This window comes from Propithecus coquereli, unplaced genomic scaffold (genome assembly GCF_000956105.1).
Source record: "Propithecus coquereli isolate 6110/MARCELLA unplaced genomic scaffold, Pcoq_1.0 Scaffold119, whole genome shotgun sequence".
Taxonomy (NCBI): domain Eukaryota; kingdom Metazoa; phylum Chordata; class Mammalia; order Primates; family Indriidae; genus Propithecus; species Propithecus coquereli.
Genome location: NW_012135969.1, coordinates 6,473,606 through 6,494,361, shown reverse-complemented (window position 1 = coordinate 6,494,361; position 20,756 = coordinate 6,473,606). Strand labels below are relative to the sequence as shown.

At 45.8% G+C, this 20,756-nt stretch overlaps 1 protein-coding gene across 1 annotated transcript in view; it reads left to right on the top strand.

Annotated features, from left to right (window-relative positions):
• The first annotated feature begins 7,535 nt into the window (after positions 1-7,535).
• TTLL6 (tubulin tyrosine ligase-like family member 6) overlaps positions 7,536-20,756 on the top strand; it is a 32,928-nt gene continuing 19,707 nt past the window's right edge. The window contains 6 exon segments of the mRNA XM_012659878.1: positions 7,536-7,626; positions 15,423-15,642; positions 16,826-16,866; positions 17,834-17,952; positions 18,083-18,213; positions 19,696-19,852. Coding sequence (XP_012515332.1) covers positions 7,536-7,626; positions 15,423-15,642; positions 16,826-16,866; positions 17,834-17,952; positions 18,083-18,213; positions 19,696-19,852 — 759 coding nt within the window.

The following is a 20,756-nucleotide window of genomic DNA, read 5'->3' as shown; positions in this document are numbered from 1 at the left end:
GCGGGCAGCAAGCCCCGCCCCCGCCGCGGCGCTTGCTGGGACTTGTAGTGTTCAGTGACTGGGCCCCAGAGGTGGTCAGCGCTCTTTATAGCATTTCCCAGTCCAATGCAGAGATCTCACCCCAATGAACCTATTTCATCCTCTAGAAGCAACTATCTACTTATTTTTTTCTCTTTTTAACTTCTATTTCTTTCAGTCCTGAATGAGAAATCTTCATATCCTTGAAGGGCCATTGAGTGGTTACTTCATTTTTCACCTACCTCCACATAATACTTTACTAAGACTGGTATAGATGAGACTGTCTTTGGCATTTAATCATGCCTCCCACCTTTCCCGGAGACCCCAGCAATCACCTTGGGTCCCCTAGTTTGTGTGTTTTATGGTTTCCTTTCTGTAAAGAAATCATTTTTTAGAGTTAATTCTATCAAGGTAGTACTCTTTTCTTTTTTTTTTTTTACTGAAGTTAAGAATAAACATAGCAAGAATCCTGCAAGGTCAGTTTAGATAGAATCCCTCATCCTTGATATCTGACCAATTTGGCCTGTCTTCAACAAGAATCCTGTTAAGATGGTTTAATAAGAATCCCCTACCCTGATGTCTCCTGTTAGCAGTTTTCCATTCACTGACCCATCACTCTGCTTGTTGGCTATGAATCCTTTCTTGTCCTTATTGTATTCAGAGTTGATCATAATCTTCTCCCCTTTGGTCTTGAATAAAGTCTTCCTTAGCATTTTAACAAGTGTCAGAATAATTTTTTCTTTAACATCCAGAAGATGCCAGTTAAACACAGCACGTGCTTTCTATGAAAGGTTAAATTCAGAAGTGCCCTTTCTCCAAGAAGGAACTGTCTAAATCTGGAAAGAAACTTCTGTGCCATCTAACCAGAGTATTTATGCCCCTGAAGCAGTTTTAGGTTTCAGGCCAGGGAATGAACAATCCTAATTCTGCCTCCCCCCAAAACTGGTGGCAGTCAACTGAGATAAATGGAAGGTGGGAAATGAAGAGTAAACCAGGGAGTGGACATGAATCTAAAGTTCAAATCACCTTCTGAATCACCAAAATAATATTCTTCCATTTTAAATTCTGTCTACAGGGACAAGTGACCTCAGTATCCTGGATACATTTCCCTTAATTTTACTTATTAGCTTTTCTAAAAGCACTGAGAACCAAAATCACTTATACCAACACAGCTTATTTTCTACATTAACACAACTATTCCAGTAAGTTAAAAATGCAAATAAATCCATTGTTCATTCTAGAAAGTTCCTAAAAGAACCATCAATAGAAAGCATCAAATGACAGTTTTGTATGTGTCAAGACTCTTAGAACCCCTGGTCTTTGTAGTGCCACCAAAGAGTTCAAATTATACTACAAGACTACAGTAACCAAAACAGCATGGTACTGGCATAAAAACAGATATATAGACCAATGGAACAGAATAGAGAACCCATAAATAAATCCACATATTTACAATCAACTCATTTTTGACAAAGGTACCAAGAACCACACACTGGGGAGAGGATAGTCTCTTCAATAAATGGTGCTGAGAAAACTGGATCTTCATATGCAGAAGAATGAAACTAGATCCCTATCTCTTGCTATATATAAAAATGAAATCAAAATGGATTAAAGACTTAAATATAAGACCTGAAACTACTAGAAGAAAACATTGAGGAAATATTTCAGGATATTGGTCTAGGCAAAGATTTCTTTTTTTTTTTTTGAGACAGAGTCTCACTCTGTTGCCTGGGCTAGAGTGCCGTGGCGTCATCCTAGCTCACAGCAACCTCAAACTCCTGGGCTCAAGCGATCCTCTTGCCTCAGCCTCCTGAGTAGCTGGGACTACAGGCATGCGCCACCATGCCTGGCTAATTTTTTTCTATATATTTTTAGTTGTCCAATTAATTTATTTCTAATTTTAGTAGAGACGGGGTCTTGCTCTTGCTCAGGCTGGTTTTGAACTCCTGAGCTCAAACAATCCGCCCGCGCTGGCCTCCCAGAGAGCTAGGATTACAGGCATGAGCCACCGCGCCCGGCCTTAGGCAAAGATTTCTTGAGTAAGACCTCAAAAGCACACGCAACCAAAGCAAAAATGGACAGATGGGATCACATCAAGCTAAAAAGCTTCTACACAGCAAAGGAAACAATAAACAGCATGAAAAGACAACTTACAGAATGGGAGAAAATATTTGCAAACACTCATCTGACAAGGTTTAATAGCTAGACTGTATAAGGAGCTCAAACATCTCAATAGGAAAAAAAAGAATTTAATTTAAGATAGGTAAATGATCTGAATAGACATTTCTCAAAAGAAGACATACAAATGGCCAACAGGTATGTGAAAAATATGCTAAACATCACTAATCATCAGGGAAATGCAAATCAAAATTACAATGCAATATCATCCCACCTCAGTTAAAATGGCTTATATCAAAAAGATAGGCAATGACAGATGCTGGCTAGGACGTGGAGAAAGGGGAACCCTTGCACACTGTGGGCCTGTAAATTAGTACAGCCATTATGGAGAACAGTATAGAGTTTCCTCAAAAAAACTAAAAATAGAACTACCATATATATGATCCAGCAGTCCCACTGCTGGGTACATAAGCAAAAGAAAGGAAATCAGTGTATCAAAGAGATATCTGCACTCCCGCATTTATTGCAGCACTATTCGCAATAGCCAAGATATGGAATCAACCTGTGTCCATCGACAGATGAATGGAGAAAGAAAGTGTGGTATATATATGCAATGGAATATTATTCAGCCATAAAAAAGAACGAAATGCTGTCATTCACAACATGGATGGAACAGGAGGATGTTATGTTAAGTGAAATAAGCCAAACCCAGAAAGATAAAAATCATGTGTTGTCACTCATATGTAGGAAGTAAAAAAAATTTTTTTTTTGAACTGGACTGTACTCCCACTACTCAAGAGGCTGAGACCAGAGGATCACTTGAGTCTAGGAGCTCGAGACTAGCCTGGGCCATATAGTGAGACTCCATCTTAACTAAGAAAAAATTTGAGCAAGACCCTGTTTCTAAAAAAAAAAAGAAAGAAAGAAAGAAAAGAGAACCAAAACCAAAACCAAAACTAAAAAAAAAAAAGAAGGAAAAAGGCAACTTTGACCGCAGAGGCTCCTTTTGCTACATGTAATACGTGTTAATACATATGTACATATGTGTCTGTGTATCTCCTGTGGCCCCAAGCATAGTACTTTCCACATAGAAAGGGGTCAAGGCATGGGTCTGTTATTTCAACTGCAGACAGGGCGCTTTCTATGGAACTTGTCTCTAGGGCCATCCATACCAAGAAAAGGATGCCTTAAAATCAACCATCAGCTGGGTGCGGTGGGCTCATACCTGTAATCCCAGCACTTTGGGAGGCCAAAGCAGGAGGATTGCTTGAGCCCAGGAGTTCAAGAACAGCCTGGACAACATAGCAAGACCTTGTGTCTAAAAAAAATAGAAAAATTAGCCAGGCGTGGTGGTACATGTCTGTAGTCTCAACTACTTGGGATACTGAGGTGGGAGAATCACTTGAGCCCAGGAGTTCAAGCCTGCAGTAAGCTATAAGCTATGACAACACCTGTCAATAGCTACTGCACTCCAGCCTGGGAAACACAGTGAGATCGTGTCTCTAAAAACAAAACAATCAAAACAAAAAACCGAGAAACCTGGAAACTCTACTGCTCATGGTTGAGCAGCCCCATGTATGTCCAGGGGCTCTTTCAGCCCCATCACATACAGTTACACATCAAAATGGAGAGAAAGCAGGCCAGACGCGGTGGCTCACGCCTATAATCCTAGCACTCTGGGAGACCGAGGCGGAAGTTCAGGAGTTGCTTGAGTTCAGGAGTTCGAGACCAGCTTGAGCCAGAGTGAGACCCCCATCTCTAAAAAAACAAAAAGCAAAACAAAAAAACCAAAATGGAATGAAAGCAAAGAGGTACTTGGCAGCAATTTCTATTTCTAGCTCATTAATGTCAGCAGCAACAGTGCATGGAAGAAGGAGGAGTGGGCTCCATGAACCCACTGCAAGGCCTCAGGCAAGCCATCTCATTTTCCTGGGCCTCGATTTCCTCCTCTGAAAACAAGACAAATGCCGGGGGGATCTCTAAGAACTCTTCAAATTTAAAAAGAATTTTAATTCTGTGATTGTACACACTTCTACAACATTCTTTCATGCATTGCAGACTGAAAGCAAAATATAAAAAATAAAAAATCCGGGGTACACAAAATTCTACCTTCTAAGCACCCTTGCCTCATTGCCATCCCTTGTATGTATATCAAGACTTCGTTTTGACTGGCACAGGAAGAAAGGGCTTCCGGGAGGGACCTTGGTTCAGGCAGCAGAAGCAGGATCTCTCTTTGTTTCATTAACTACTTAAAGGAAGAAGCCCAAACTGAGAAAGAGTCTGTCAACTGCAGAGCAAACAGCCTTCTGAGGGTTTCATTGTTGTTTTAGTATTTATCTATTTAGTCAGGTGGGTGCCTTAGGAACAAAATGACAATGAAAACAACAGTGTTGGGCTTGGGTTTTTTTTTTTTTTTTTGAGGACACAGTCCATATATTTTGACAACTAGAAGGACCCTCCAACACTCCGCTGTGGCCTTGCATGCCCAGGCCCAGAAAGTCCCTCGGCGCTTGCCATGTGGATTTTCTTTTTTTCTTTCTTTTTTTTTTTATTGAGACAGAGTCTCACTCTGTTGCTCTGGCTAGAGTGAGTGCCGTGGCGTCAGCCTAGCTCACAGCAACCTCAAGCTCCTGGGCTCAAGCGATCCTCTTGCCTCAGCCTCCCGAGTAGCTGGGACTACAGGCATGCACAACCATGCCCGGCTAATTTTTTTCTTTTCTATATATTTTTAGCTGTCCAATTAATATCTTTCTATTTTTTTAGTAGAGACGGGGTCTCGCTCTTGCTCAGGCTGGTCTCGAACTCCTGAGCTCAAACGATCTGCCCACCTCGGCTTCCCAGAGTGGCAGGATTACAGGCGTGAGCCACCGCGCCCGGCCTTATGTGGATTTTCTGTTTCTAGTTTGCCTGGCACAGATCGCTGATATTCTCTGATTTCTAGCTGTCTCCCTGATCCTGCAGGGTATGCCTGATAGTGGAAGCTTGCTTTGCAGTACAGCGAGGGCAGCTCTACTGTTCACCCTGTGTTTGCTCCTGTCATTGCCCCGGAAAGGACAGTGGTACCAGGCTCTGGTCTATCTCCGGTTGCAGCCAACCCTCTCATAAATAACCAGTTGTCAGGGATTTTAATGGAAACCCTCTGAAAGCTGTAAATCTTTGCTGCTCTCTGCTGCATCCTCTCCCTCATTTCCATCACAATATCACTCCAGAGGGACCTGAGACTCGAAGTGTGAGCCTGGCAGAGCAGATTGGTAGGACGCTGGGGAAAGAAAGCCGTGGGATGGGGGAGGGGAATAGAGCTGGGACAGTTGGTCTTAGGGAAGCATCTGCTGGGTGGCCAGTTGATGGTGGTCACCTGGGTCCTTAGGGCTGGGGGGAGGGGGAAGGGCATAGCGTGGGGCCACCTGCAGAGATGAGGGAAGAGGGAAGAGGACTGACTGGATGGCAGTGAGGTTTCTGGAAGAGCAGCAGATGGGCTACTGGTTCCACCTTCTGCCCTCTGTTCACTCCAGGGTGAATGTAAGCATCACATGACAGCCTTCTAGTGTCCGTTTGGGGCTAAGCTATGCCTTTGGCTCTAGGGTCCTACCTGTACAAATTAGCAGGTGAAGGGGCAGTTTCCTATGTTGGGAGGAACTTAAATTACCAACTCAGGTTCCAATAAACAAAGTTTACTCATATGCATAAGGGAACTCAGTAGTGAGTAACACCCCAAACAATTAGGGATAAAGGTTTATATACCAGCTTTATTCTGGGTAGGGGGTGGGGAGTAGGTTAGGGTTTCAAAGGATGGAAGGTTCTTATGATGAGGCTTATTTATACAATTTTTATAAAAAGTCCCAGTGTGAAGGGCCAAGATTCCCTAACTAGAGACAACCCCACGGGGATAGAGGGTTCGTGGCAGCTGCTTTATTCAGATGAGGGAAGTTCAGATAAGATTTCTTTCTGCATCTGCTGTAGCTCAAATGTTTTCACTTTGAAGTAATCTTTATACTATCCTGGTGGGGGGGTTTTTAGTCCCTTTACCTGAAATTTCCCCAATACCCTATCACAGCACACATGAAGTCCTGGGCACACTCATGGGCACGATGTTCTCAATGAATCTGCTAGAATCCTCCCGGAAACTTCCCTGGATTAACTCCAACAGGCTCTGCATCAGAGCTATGGATCCCGTCTCTTCCATCAGTTTCCTGAGGAGGAACTGTTTCTCCTCTTTCTTATGTGCCTCCCCTCAAGCGCCGGGCAGAGGCTGTACCCTCAGTAGAAAGTAACAAATGATTCATTGTCTCAGTCCTTGGAACTAAACAATCCCTTTTCACAAGAGCAGCTACATTTCAGTTGCATCAAATCAAGCACTTGGAAGATTCTAACGAAAGAAGAGAGACATAAGCAACAAGAAGTCTTTAGCTCAATTCATAAGGGAAGTCTTCCAGAAACACTGTGGTTCAGGAACTTAAAATCGACTCTTTGATCTTTCACCAAATCCTGAGTTAACCCTGGCAGAAACAGCTCTACTGCCCGCCAGTTCTTTGCAGGCAGGAATCTAAGTGCGGACAGGTGGAAACGGAAGGAAGACTCCAATTATTTGAATCCAGTCACTGTTACAGGTCCTGCACCCTCACAGATTCCTCACCTGAGGACAGTCAAATGGTGGCTGCGAGAAGCCAAGACCCCTGGTCCCTTAAGTGCCACTGGCTCTTCAGGCCATCTGGACGGGTCCCTCTGATCGATCAGTTCAGTGTAGGCCATGATTCCTCACTCTCTGAAGGGGAGGTCACGATTCAATAAGCCTGAGCGGTTCATTACTACTTTGCACCAGCCATTTTACTATTAAAGCAGCTAAGCCTCAGAGAGGCAATGTGGACTGCCCAAGGTTACACAGGCAATCATATGCCCGAGATCCTGACTGGGGTCTCAATCCAAAGCTCTCCCAAGGCGCCTCCTGATTCTGGTTTTGGACATTTACCCTCCTCCAGAGTCTAAGTTAGGTGCCCCTCCCTCGCCGCAGCCCCGCGCAGCTGGAGCTTGGGAGCCAGATGTTCCGGCCGCGCCTGCGCACGGCGCCCCAACGGCGCGGTCCGGCTGGACCAGGACAGGGGCTCCGCTTGCCCGGCGCGGCGTGGGGCGGGCCGGGCCGGGCCGGGGACGCGCGGAGGGCGAGCGGTAGCCTGGCCCTCGCGTCCGGGAGCGCGGCCCGCGTGTCCTGCGCGTCTCCCGGGACAACCTCGGGCGCGTCCCTCGCCGAGCGCCGGGGCGGTTAATTGGATTCGGGAGGGAGGGGCATGGCTGCCACTGCAGGGGCCAATCGAAGGCCTAGAAGGCCCTATATGCAAATATGAGGGCCCGGCGGCCCGAAGTTAGGAGGAGCGCGGGTCGGGGTTGGGGTTGTCTGGCAGCCGATGGGAGCGTGTCTCCTTAGCCCTGCGAGGAGGGGGCCCGCAGGTGTGGTTGCCGGCGCTACGGGCAGCAGAGCAGGGGCCAGACGCGGGAGTAGGAACCGCGGGTAAGAGCGCCCCAAAGCCCAGTGCCGGCCCCAGACCGCAGCCTCCTGCTGCCTCGCCACTGAAAACCTAGCTCAACACGCCTCCTTACTCCACACGGCGCCCAGTTCCTCCGGGCCACCCCTCTGCCCTCCCTGGTGGCTTTCCACAGCGTCCGGCACTCACCCTCTCGGCCCCTCGGCTCTGGAGCTTGTCTCTTCTCAGCCCCTCTTGTTAACTCTCAGTCCCTGCCCTCCCCCGATTTCCTAAACCCGGTGCCACCAAGGAGCTGTCCCTTAGATACCAGCGATCCCTGGGACTCACAACTCTTCACCTCCTTCTTCCCCATCATTGGGTCCTTCTCACCACTTTTCCTCCTTTGTCTGGAAAACCTTCCAGATAGACGCTTCCCATTTTTTACGGTCGACACAGCCCTCTGCAGATGCCCCTACACTCTTCCCAGCCTCGTTTTTCTTCACGTCCAGTTGGTATTTCTCACTCCTCCTGAAACAACACTCTTCTAGGTTTGAGGAAAGTTCTCCTTTGGGATTTGAACCCTAGGAAAATGATCGCTTACATTTGAGCCTGAAGTGGGAAGGGAGCTAACGTTTATTAAGCACCGGTATGTACTAGGCACTCCAAAAAGATATTTGCACCAATCCTACCATTATATTTTCATTTTACAGTGTAGGTAGCCCTTACCGTAAACAAAGCACTGCTTTAAGAGCATTAGAAATATTAACCCATTTAATCTTTAAACAAGCTCATGAGATGAATATTATCATCCCCATTTTATTTACGAGGAAACTGAGGTACAAAGAGGCTAAGTTACCCACAGCCACCAATCTAGAAATTAGTAGAGCAGGGATTTGGATCCAGATCCATCCACCTTTGATAGTGATGCCCTGAGTATTTTGGGGAAAATGGCTGGATATGAGCCCAACTTGAAAACTGCACCCTCCAATCTTGCAGAATTCCCCAATTTCTAGCAGAATAACAGATGGCATCTGAGTCAGCGAGATCCTCATTTCTCCCACTAAATATGGCCTGTCATTGTCAGCACTTTTTATTGGCAAAGCCCTTGAGCAGTTGGGTGTCCCCACCCCTCCCTTGTTAGTCCATATTTTGCTAAGGACCATGCCAAACTCTGGGCTGAAATTTGAAGGGTGACTAGAATGAAAAGCCAAAAGAACACCCAAAGCATCCTGTTTTTTTCCTGCCTGAATCAAAGCTCAAAGCACTTTTCTAGATGTGAAGCTTTCATCTTCCTGGTGGTCCTGTAACCACAGAGGAGATAAGAGTGGGAGAGGAAATAATTGCTTGGCTTCTTATGGCATACTGGGTCAGAGGGACAGAGCTGAAAGTATGATCCAGAAATCTTACCTCCACATCTTTTATTTCCTCATCCACTTCGACATTTTCCAAGACCTAACCCCTGGAGGCCTTCAGAAGGATGCTTCCAGAAGGGAAATAAGGACCAAAAGATGAAAAGGGGGTGTGCAAAGGAAAACCTATTATCTGGAGAAAAAGAAGGATGTCACATGCAAACACAGTAGGAAAGCCCTTCAGTGCTGTACGTATTCCTATGGAGTGGAAGAAAAGTCCAGGCAGTGAAAGTCAGGGATGAAAAAGGCTACAACCCCTAATATGTTCCCCTTTGGTTCTTACCTTAATCATCAAATTATTCTTTCCTATCATTTATAGGACACCCATGTTCATTGTCTTGCAAAAGAAAGGACCAAACATTATCCACCCTCTGCAACACCTCCAGGGGAAAAAAGAATAGTCAACATGTACAGTCCTTTAGAAGTGGAAATGAGACATGGACCCTTCTCTGAGATTTTTCTAAATAACCGGCAACGTGTCTGCATGGAGCCGTCCCTGCGCTCATTCCCTCCCCCTGGTGGCCATTGTAGGGCATTTTCATGCTGTCTAATCAGGATTTGGTTGACAGCCTCTGGCTTGGAAGATCTCAAGATCAAACCCCATACTAAAATGGAAGGAAACCCCAGTGTTTTTTCACTGTCTTAACTATCCTTCTTGGAAAGATGAACTGCATGTTTCTTGTGTTCTTAAGAAAAACTGAAGATGCTATTGACTGCGTTTGTTGCGTTGGTAGTGCCACTCTTAGTTTTCTTTTTAAAATTCTCCAAAGCACTTAGGCCACTTTGCCTGCCCACTAACCTGGCATCAGGGAAAGATACTAGGGGGTCAGGAAGCCCAGATTTTGGTGGTGGCTCTGAGGATTTGCTCGCTGGCTATGTGCAAGTCCCCTTCCCTGGCCCAGACTAGTGGGGAGTTGGGGGGCGGATTTAAAATCTCCTCTAAAAAGTAAATGAGTTGAATTAGACATTCCAGATTCCTGCTAGTTCTAATATTCGGAAATTCCATACAAGCTTAGAAAATGTTCTAAATATACCCCTAATAAGAGCTCTGGTATAATGTAGACATTGGGGAAAAGAAGGGAAAGAAAGAGGGTAAAAATAAATACAAAGTAGGAACAATAGAGCAGTTCCCAAGTTATGACAAGTCTGAGGAGATCCAAGCCCCTTGTTGGAGATGGGAATTTAGAAGCAGTTTACTTTAATGAAAATGATGTGGGACCAACTGATTTTTTTTTTTTTTTTTTTTTTTTTGGTTTCCAGACAGGTCTGTCTCAATCATAGCTCATTGCAGCCTCAAACTCCCAAGCTCAAGTGATCCTCCCACTTCAGCCTCCTGAGTAGCTGGGACCACAGGTGCACACCACCACACCCAGCTGACTTTTAAATTTTTTGTAGAGACAGGGTCTCCATACATTGCCCAGACTGGTCTCAAACTCCTGGGCTCAAGTGATCCTCCCACCTCTGCCTCCCAAAATACTGGGATTACAGGCATGAGCCACTTACATCCAGTGGACAAACTGATTCTTAAGGGATTAAAGTCACCAAGACTCGTTCTGGGAGTTAGGAGATCAGTTACTTTATGTTCACACCATTTATGGGTGATCAGCAGAGAGGAAAGGGCAGTATGGTATATCATGAGCATGAGACATTGTGTATATAAATGCTTTAGTATTATATAATGCCTGTTACCTGGTAAGTCAGTTGTAAATAGTAGCTATTGTTATAAGTGATTGAAACCAAGCGTTTTAAGTGCCTGCTATATGAAAAGGATCCAAAGTTGACACTTTAACAATGTAAATAACAAATGTGATTTACTTAATGCTCTGAACAACACTTCTATTATATAACTAAGGAAAATGAACCTTGGAGAGGCTAAATTAGTTCGTGCACTTATTCATTTTTTCCAGTCCATTAATTCAAGAAGCATGCTGTGCGCCATGGGAGCCGTGCTAGGGAGCTGCAAATGCAAGATACGGCCTCTTCCATCAACAAGCTTGTAGTCCAGGGTCACACTGCTAATAATGATAGATGGCACTTTGTGAGCACCTACTATGTACCAGGCGTGGTTCTAAGAACTTTGTGTTGTATCAAGTCAAATGAATGAACTCATTTAATTTCCATAACTGGGACAAGCCACTTTACAGGTGAGGAAACTAAAGCAGGAGGAGGTTAAATAAACTGCCAGAGGTCAGACAACTAGGAAGTGGCAGAGCTGGGACTTCAATGCAGGCAGATAGACTCCGGAACCTGCATTCTTAGCCACTGCACTACAGCTGCCTCTTAGCAAGTGAATTAAAGTCACTTCCGCTGACTGCAGAGACCCTTACTCTGTGATGTACATGTGCCTCAGGATGCTGCCAGCAGCTCCCTTCACTCTTTTGTTTTCTCTTTGGCCTTGTCCTTTGAATCTTTTGCCTTTCCTCCTTTTATTCCTCAAGGCTACAAAACTGGCACCGACCAAATTGTTAAGCAGGACAGTAGGTGAGAACTCGCAGGCGAGCAGGAAGTGGTTGCTAAGACTGGGTAAGAGAAGTCAGGTAGAGCCAAATCAGGCCCCCATCTGAAAAGACCGAGGGGATCCCGGCTTCAGGTGGGTCAGATCTAATTCTTGTTCTGAATTTTGGGGATTAAAATGCTTTTCGTTTTGTCATGGGGGAAGCAGCTTTTGCTCTAACCTGAGACAGCTTAGAGGCCAGAGATACACTGAAGCAGAACTGGTCAATTCAGATGTCTACGGGGTCAGGTGTGTATCTTAAATGAGTTGGGTTGGGTTGGGTTTAAGAAAACGTCCCCTCTCTCTTAGTGCTACTATAAGAAAAATAACAGCACAAGGGAAACTGTCAGTTGGCTCCTGTGTCAGGGAGGCAAGAAGGAATGTTAGGCATTGGGGCAGACTGAAAAATGTCTAAAGAAGGCATTACTCAGCTCTGGTTGATTGCTAGCATGAAGGAATGGAGAATCACTTTCCCAAAAGAAATGGAAATCCAGATTTTTGTGAGAAATATGCATTTTCATTTTCTTTTTTCTTTTTTTTTTGAGACAGAGTCTCACTCTGTCACTCTGGGTAGAGTGCAATGGTGTCATCATAGCTCACTGCAACCTCAAACTCCTGGGCTCAAGTGATCCTTTAACCTTAGCCTCCCAAGTAGCTGGGACTACAGGCGAGTGCCACTACGCCCGCTAATTTTTCTATTTTTTGTAGAGACAGGGTCTCTCTCCTCCCACCTTGGCCTCCCAGACTGCTAGGATTACAGAGGCATGAGCCACCTCACCTGGCCTGAAATCTGCATTTTCTGGTTATTGGCAACTACTTCTACTGAACAGCCATAGCAATAACCACACACTACTGTGGAACATGTGAACATTTCTGCAGGCTGGACTCAGTATGCATGTCCCCAGCAGAGAGCCTTTGAAGGACATGTTCTCTCTCAGGATCCTTTGGAGAGAAGTCAGCAGGATTCAGCCTTGGGGGTTAAACAGGGAGGGAAGGGCTGGGGGAAGAGAAAGCAAAGGGACCAAAGACACAGCAAAAATAGTCACATGTGGCAAAGACTGTTTTCTGTCATCTTCCCCTGTCTTAGGTTCCACCCAAAGGAATCTCGTGTCATAGGTAACCTAGAATATGGGGCAATGTATGCAAGAATGCCATGGTTAACCAGTTCCCCTAAAAGTATGTGGGCTCAATTCCTTGCTTTATGTGCCTGAGGCCCTCTCCTGCAAAAACAAACAGGATTTGACAGTTTTTTTGTTTTTTTTTTTATCTTTTCTTAGAGGCAGACAAATATAAGCAGCCATAACCTGTTCTTACCACTTGGGCAAGGACTGGAGAAAGGGCAAAGACAACTTGCAACTCCAGAAGTTACATTCAGGGTCAGTTTTCTCTCCCCAAGTTAACATTAACCTTTAGGTAAACGGAGCCACTCCTCCTTGAGGGCTTGGTAAACAGGAGTAGTTCGGGGAGTGGAGCTGGTCGTTTACCTGCAATGAAGGAAGCAGCCCAAGGTCAAGACTTCATATAGCTTAGTTCTCTTGAACTTTGCCATAATGTGCCTGTTCACTGGGGAAAGTTGACTCACAAGGCCCAGACTTTATCTGTCAGTTGCACTGAGCACAACTCTTTCTCCTCTTGCTCTGGTGTCATGAGAAAGGATCTTGGGTGTAAGTGGCAAGAGAGAGAAATAAGTAGCAATCCTTGGCTGACTTGGTAATTCTGCTCTCCCTCTCCGGGGCAGTTATGAGCATTCAGTGAGAGCACGCATATGCAAATTCTTTGAAAAGCCCAGAGAACTATCCCCACAGGAGGGCTTATGTTAAATTGTTCATAGGCAGCCTCCATAGTTAGAGAGCCCCACCACCACTAGATTTGGTTTGGGAAAGGGGCAGAGAGAGGTGGAAGGGTACAGTAATATTGAAGACAGGGCAGTAGGGTATTAAAGTTGTCTAGAATTAGCAAGTTTGTGTACAGAGAGGAGGTGATTCCCAAGAGATCAACTGATGAGCCTGCTACAGTTGCATATTGCTGGTAGTAGTCCCAATTGTTTGAATCCCTCTGGGAAGCAACATGGTGATTTTATAAATATACAGAAGCTATATAATTTGCATATTCATTAACCCTGTAATCCCAGGATATTAGCTTAAGAAAATAACCCCAAGGAAGTAAAAGACCCTTTATACATGAAAGTGTACATTTTAAAGCTATTTATATAATGTCAAAACAAAGCAACTCACATTTCCAACAATAGGGCAATGGTTGGTTCAATTCAGGCACATTCCTTCAGTGGACTATTGCACCATTAAAAACCAGAAACGTGTAAACTTTGCCACAACAAAAAGGATGTTTATGATATGACATTAAGTGGGCAAAATGCATATACAAAGTTGATTACAACCATATATGAATAATTATGCTTAGAAATTAAGAATAAAAGAGAATCTGCAAACAGGTCAATGCTGCTGTGTTAGGGTAGGAAAGCTACAGGTGATTTCCCACCCTGCCCCATTTTCTAAGTCTCCTTTAATGTTATGTCATTACAATAATAATAAATTATAACAAAGCCATTATGATTATCTTTTTAAAAATCCAAAGCATTTGTGAGGGAAGAAGAGGTGTTAAGTAGCAAGAGGACTATGGGTACCAAAGGAGAAGTGGTTAGGAGGCCTGTGGGGTTTTCGGAGGTGAGGAGAGAAAGGGAGAGCCCTGGAAAATTGGCTTTCTGGTCACAGGAGCCTTGGCTATGAGGAAATGTGAGTCAGTTAATGGGGCCTGGCAGTTCTGGGTTACCCAAAGGCAAACTAAGCATGTTCCTAAGGAGCAGAAGTTCCTAAGAGGCATTAAAATCCATTTCAAAAATATTTGATATTTGAAATTTTGAGCAAACATCAAAGAAGTCTCACGGGGCCAGGAGGATGAGAACTTTGCTGGACTTTGTTATGTGTATTTTATAATTTGATCTTGTTTTTATTTTGGAATGGATGGTGGGGGAGGCATTATGGCCTTTTCTTTCTTTTGTTTTTGTTTTTTTTTTTTTGAGACAGTTTCACTTTCTTGCCTAGGCTAGAGTGCTGTGGCATCAGCCTAGCTCACAGCAACCTCAAACTCCTGGGCTCAAGCAATCCTCCTGCCTCAGCTTCCCAGGTAGCTGGGACTACAGGCACGCACCACCATGCCCGGCTAATTTTTTCTATTTTTGTGGTTGTTTGGCTAATTTCTTTCTATTTATAGTAGAGACGGAGGTCTTGCTCTTGCTCAGGCTGGTCTCAGACTCCTGAGCTCAAGCAATCCTCCCGCCTCAGCCTCCCAGAGTGCTAGGATTATTGGTGTAGCCACCGTGCCCGGCCTTATAGCCTTTTCTGTGCTTGGGGTCTCTGAAGGTCCGCATCTGGCCCTGGGCTGGAATCTTATTGTTCAATCAGCTATAAGTCAGTCATGTACTCCATGAGCGACAGTGGCGTTCACTTTCGGGCCAGTAGATTGCTGCGTGGGAAGTTCCATGCAGTGCCGAAATAGTTAACAGACCTCCTGAAAGCACCTCCAGCTGCACCCTCTTGGGACTAACTTGCTCAGCAAGGAAGGCTTGAGGCTTGGTTCTGAGGCTGTCTCCAGACAGTAACTCACTTTAATAATAAGATTGGTTACCAGGTGGTGCCATGCATAGCATCTCAGCCTGCTCCTGAAAACCCCAGGAGGGAAAAACCAAGGCCAATGTTGGCTGAATGAGTCCCCAAGGTCGGAGTCAATAGCAAAAGGTGGAGTCAGCTCCCTCCCTGAACTTGCATCCACCCCGGAGGTAGGGGTAGAATTTTATAACCGGCAACCTGTTGCCTTGTCTTGGAACCCGGGTTCACCACCCACATGAGCAAGGGAAGGGGTCCCCCTGCAGGAAGATCCATGTAACTGCGGCTCACTCTGTTCTTTCTCCAGAGAGCTGGTTTTTCCCCAGAGCTTCCTCCCAGGCCAGGGAGATGCTACCGTACCTGACTTTGGAAAGCGAGGAAGGGGCAGGCTTCGAAGAGAGGGAGGACTGTTCCATAGAAGATCCAAAAGAAATCATCATGCTGGCTTTTCTGAGAGAGAACACTGGGATGCAAAAGGGTCTTCAGAATGCCCAGCAGCAAGGCAAGAAGAAGAGGAAGAAAAAGAGGTTAGGATTGAAAGAAGGGGAGTGGGGATCCATGTTGGTGAGAACAAGAAGGACCTGGGGGGAAGGGGGTCTGGCTGATGATGAGAGGGTAAAGAAGAAACTGTGTGTGGAGACTGGCAAAATCACACCGCTTTCGGTTCATATAAAAAGAATCTACTTTTGATGATCTGTTTTATAGAATCAAATAATGGTGTGTGTAATCCAAAACCACACCTTGTCCTAATTTTCATTCTGTTTGTGTTTAGAATGGCTTTTTTTTTTTTTAAGTGGGTGCGAAGAGAAGATTTCCTTGTTTGAAGAAAGTGCTTATTTGTCCTGGGACTTTAGCACACCTTAGATATAACAGAACCATGCTGACTTATTAGGACGTGACTGCACCTTGTACATTCCAGTTCTTGTTTAATATTTCACCATGCCTTGCTCCATTCAGACTGATTGATAAATGAGAGCTTGTCCACTTTCTAATTCACAGCTTCCTTCATTGGGGGGAAGGAGGGAGAAGACAAATATTTTGGCCAAAAAGATTTTCAATTTCTGTCCCCAGTGGACCACTGGAGTAAAAGGATTGAGACCGGGCGCGGTGGCTCATGCCTGTAATCCCAGCACTCTGGGAGGCCGAGGCAGGTGGATTGTTTGAGCTCAGGAGTTCGAGACCAGCCTGAGCAAGAGCGAGACCCCGTCTCTACTAAAAGTGGAAGGAAATCAGCTGGACAACTAAAAATGTATAGAAAAAATTAGCCGGGCATGGTAGCACATGCCTGTAGTCCCAGCTACCTGGGAGGCTGAGGCAGGAGAATCGCTTGAACTCAGGAGTTTGAGGTTGCTGTGAGCTAGGCTGACACCACGGCACTCTAGCCTGGGCAACAGAGTGAGACTCTGTCTCGAAAAAAAAAAAGGATCGAGGCAATGATATTAATATAAAGTTACAAGCAAAATTAGCTGTAATTGCAGTACAGAATTTCTACCTCGTGGGCAGAGTAATAGTCCTCTGATTCCACGTTTTCTGCCACTCTGTACCCCTTTGGATTCGTGTCTTTAGTAACAGGGACTGCCACACCAGGCTCAGTGTGGCAGGCTAGGTTTCATGCAGCTCCACCTGGGACAGGCTGTTTCTGGGTACAGTCCCCTATTCTGGCAAGTGTGTCTGTCTCTGTCTTGCTGTTTTCCTTTTTCTCTTTTCCAGATGATTGGTGATCAATTTATCCAGCTGCCGGTACGAGAGCGGTGAGCATCTGGGATCTATGAGGGGGACCCATTGAATTCCCTTAAAGGGTTGGGAAGGGTCACTCTTGTGTGTTCTTGAGGATGAAGGGGTGGTGTCTCCAAATCCCATCCTTTAGTTCTCCTAGATCAATGAACTGTTTGAAGAAGTTGGGGATCTCATTCCAGGAATCACGGGGTTTGACCACAATGGTGTGTACTTCACCTATCTGTATTTCTTACATACGGTGCTTTGGGGGTCTGATAGTAGAAGAGGCAGCTGTTGCTGCAATCAGCGGCTCTGTTTTAGAGCACAAATCACAAACTGGCAGTCCATGAACTGATCCTGGCCTGCAGACCCATTCTGTACTGCAGAGCACAGTGTTGCTGTTGTATTTTAAATTCAAATTTAAATGCTTTAGGCTGGTCTTGTATAATATTCTCCTGGTTACTGCAGGTACTTCTCCCCCTCTACACCCTTGAGTTTGTATTGGAGTCAACTCCCCGTTCTAATACTACAGGGGCAGGGGAAGAAGGATGTGATAGCATATTTGTGGTTTTGAAATACATTGTATACTTTTATATATATATACACTCAGTGTATTATGTATAATTTTTTTTCCTGCCAATTTATCTCACTAATTAAGTTTGGCTCTGGCTGGTGTTAAGGATTAGTTTATATTCCCTGAACATTCAGAGTTTAGTGGTTTGGAGGAAAGCCAGAGGCCTGCTTCCTGGCAGGTAAAACATTCATCCCAGATAACCTTCTTGTAAGGAACATTGTGCACGGACTGTGTTCTTCAATAGCTTTCAACTGGCCACGTTCCGACCTTGGCAGTGGTGCGCCCAGGCAGGGCAAGATGGCTTCCAGCCCCGAGTTCTCTCGCTTTTGTACTCGGGCTGGGAGCACCTAGAAATGGAACCTCCCCACCCCACAGTGCTCCCCCACTTCCCGGGCTCACAGGCTTTTCTTTCTTCACCCCCACTGCAGTGCGTAGGGCAGCTCAGCAATATGGCCTTAGAGAGGGAGGAGAAAACGATGACTGGACTCTCTACTGGACAGACTACTCAGTGTCGCTGGAGCGCGTGATGGAAATGAAAAGTTACCAGGTATCTGGGTCAGTGCCGGTGATCTGTGTGGCACCTACACAGTGGGGCCCTCATTTTTATAACTGCCTGGTTATAACTGCCTGGTACTCTGTGTCCCCCAGTGGTTCATGACTTCCAGCTTCTTTTGCAGAAAATCAATCACTTCCCTGGGATGAGTGAAATCTGCCGCAAGGACTTGCTGGCCAGGAATATGAGCCGCATGTTCAGGATGTTCCCTAAAGATTTCCACTTTTTCCCTAGGACTTGGTGTCTTCCTGCTGAGTGAGTGACCCCTGTGCTTCCTTCTCCACACCCCACCTCTGCTTATTAATGCATTTCCCTCTCGCCCCCATTCCCCGGTGGTTACTTTCCCTTCCTGTATGATCTCCCATCTCTCTGGCTACTGTTCAGGAAGAGAAAGGATAAAGGGTGTGTCCAAGGTTGAGAAAACACAAGGCTCTGCCTATAAAACTAGATGACATTTAGGGGCTGGGTGTCTTGGAGCCTGTACCTGCAGTTGGGATCAGAGTTTTTTCTGACCCTGAAAGCTGTTGATTTTGAACTCATTCCAACCGTTCAACTGTGCAGTTTCTGAATTTTTAAGGACCGCGAGCACCGCCGGAGAAAGAAATGCAGTGGTTAGCTCCCAGGTTAGGAGCAGGGAGGGATGCCTGGCATCTGTCCCATGCAGCTCCACGGGTAGTGGTCAGTGCTTCCCCTTCTCTGGTCTCACTGTGTCCATTTCAAAACTGGATATCCTTTCCTGGTCTGTAAAATGCTCTGGACTGCATCACCAAGAAACAGAATACATGTGAGATGACATGAACATGATCTGGGGGCAATCTGGTGGTTGAGTCAGGGCCGGGGGGGTGAGCAGAGAAGTGTCACCATCAGAAACATACTCACATGGCAAGGGCACCAGAAGAATCCCACCCTCTCCTCTCCACCCAGTGCTTCCCCAAACCAAGAGCTCCAGGGAGCTCTTGGCCTCTCCTTAGCTTGTTGAAAACAACTTCCGGGGCTCAGCAGCAACTTAGAAGGAAGTGTCTTTGCCATAAGGTCAACAGGAACTCTAGATTTCATGACCACTGAGGAGCATTGCAGTTAAGTGACTTCTTCAACGGTGACAAGGTTCTTTTGAGTTAAAATGCAAAACAAGAAGTATAGCAAGACTGGGAGATAAAATCCATTAAATTGGTTTCTTTCCTTCTTCTGAATATACTTTCTTCAAAGCATGTTCAAAGATATTATTTGCTGTCCCATACTCTGGCCGAAGGAAGAAGAGACTGATTGATCCAAGGTCGCATCACTTATCAGGGATTGAGGCAGAGCCGGATTCCAAATCTGTATGCAAAGCCAGAAAAGCAAACTACCTGGGTCGCGGCCACATTTATGGGGTGCACAGCACATATCAGTGCTTTGCCCACCTTATGTCATGTACCCAACCACCAAAGGAGATGACTGTCATTAGTGTCCTCATTGTAGACATGGTGAAGTTGAGGCTTAGAGAGGTCAGGTCCTTGCAGAAGATTACACAGCCGGACATGGCATTGCCTGGGTTTAAATCCAGGCCTGAATTCCCTCTGAAGACCACATTCTCCACCGCATATTGCTCACCCGCCCCCATTGCCAGAGCTCTGGGTGACTGTCAACACCGGGGCTTTGTCACATTAGATAGCTTTTCTTTCTTTTCATAAAAAGCTAGCCTTGCTTTTCATTGTTCCCCAGCTAAAGATGTGTCTTGTTCCCTCCCTGCTCTGGCAGCTGGGGAGATTTGCAAACCTACAGCAGGTCAAGAAAAAATAAGACATATATTTGTAAGCCGGATTCAGGCTGCCAAGGGAGAGGTATATTCATTACCCGGACGGTGAAAGAAATCAAACCAGGGGAGGATATGATCTGTCAGCTGTATATTTCAAAGGTACTTCCTCATTGTGATTATTTATTTATCGCCCATAGCAACCTCGGGCTCCACCAGACAGAATGTGAAACGAGGGACTGGAGGGTGGAGGTGGGGGTGAAGCGGAGCCCGTCTTCTGCTGTGGATTCTGTCAGACCAAGCTTTCTGACCTGGGTGCTGCCATGTGCCTGGCCAGAGTGTCCCTCACCCTTGCCCTCTTTATTTTGTTGTTGTCAAAAGTCAAAGACAATGCACCCTTGTTATTCAGTCTGGCCTACCTGGCTGGCTCTTTCCCTCTGACACATGCACACGAGGGCTGGGAGGGAACCTTGGGATTGTGGAAGCCCCAACTTATTTGGGAAAAGTGGGAGGAGTCCTGGGGCGGTTCATGGTAACCAGCTTTCCTCCATGGCTGGAGGTCAGAGGTCACAGTGGGATAACCCACAGTGGGAGAGAGCCCTCTAGAAGCCTGGGTGGAGGGGGAAGCAAAATGGCCAAGAGATGACACTGCAGGGAGAGCTCTTGCAGAACTGCAACTACAGTAGCCCTGGATGGTGACCACATGTCCTTTCATCAAAGGACTTTTTTTTTTTGAGACAAGGTTTTGCTCTGTCACCCACGTTATAGTGCAGTGGGGTCATCACAGCTCACTACAACCTCTAACTCCTGGGCTCAAGCGATCCTCCTACCTCGGCCTTCTAAAGTGCTAGGATTACAGGTGTGAGCCACTGTGCCTGGCCCACCAAAGGACATTTGAATGTCACTTTGTTTAGTTGCCACAACGTCTCTTGGAGGTGGTTACTTGTGCTATTGGACAGATCAGGACACTGAGGCACAGTGAGGTTTTAGTGACCTCCACAAGGTCACATGCTGGGTCACAGAGCCTAAGTCTCCTTCCCCCCGACCCTCCCATCTCCGACCCTGG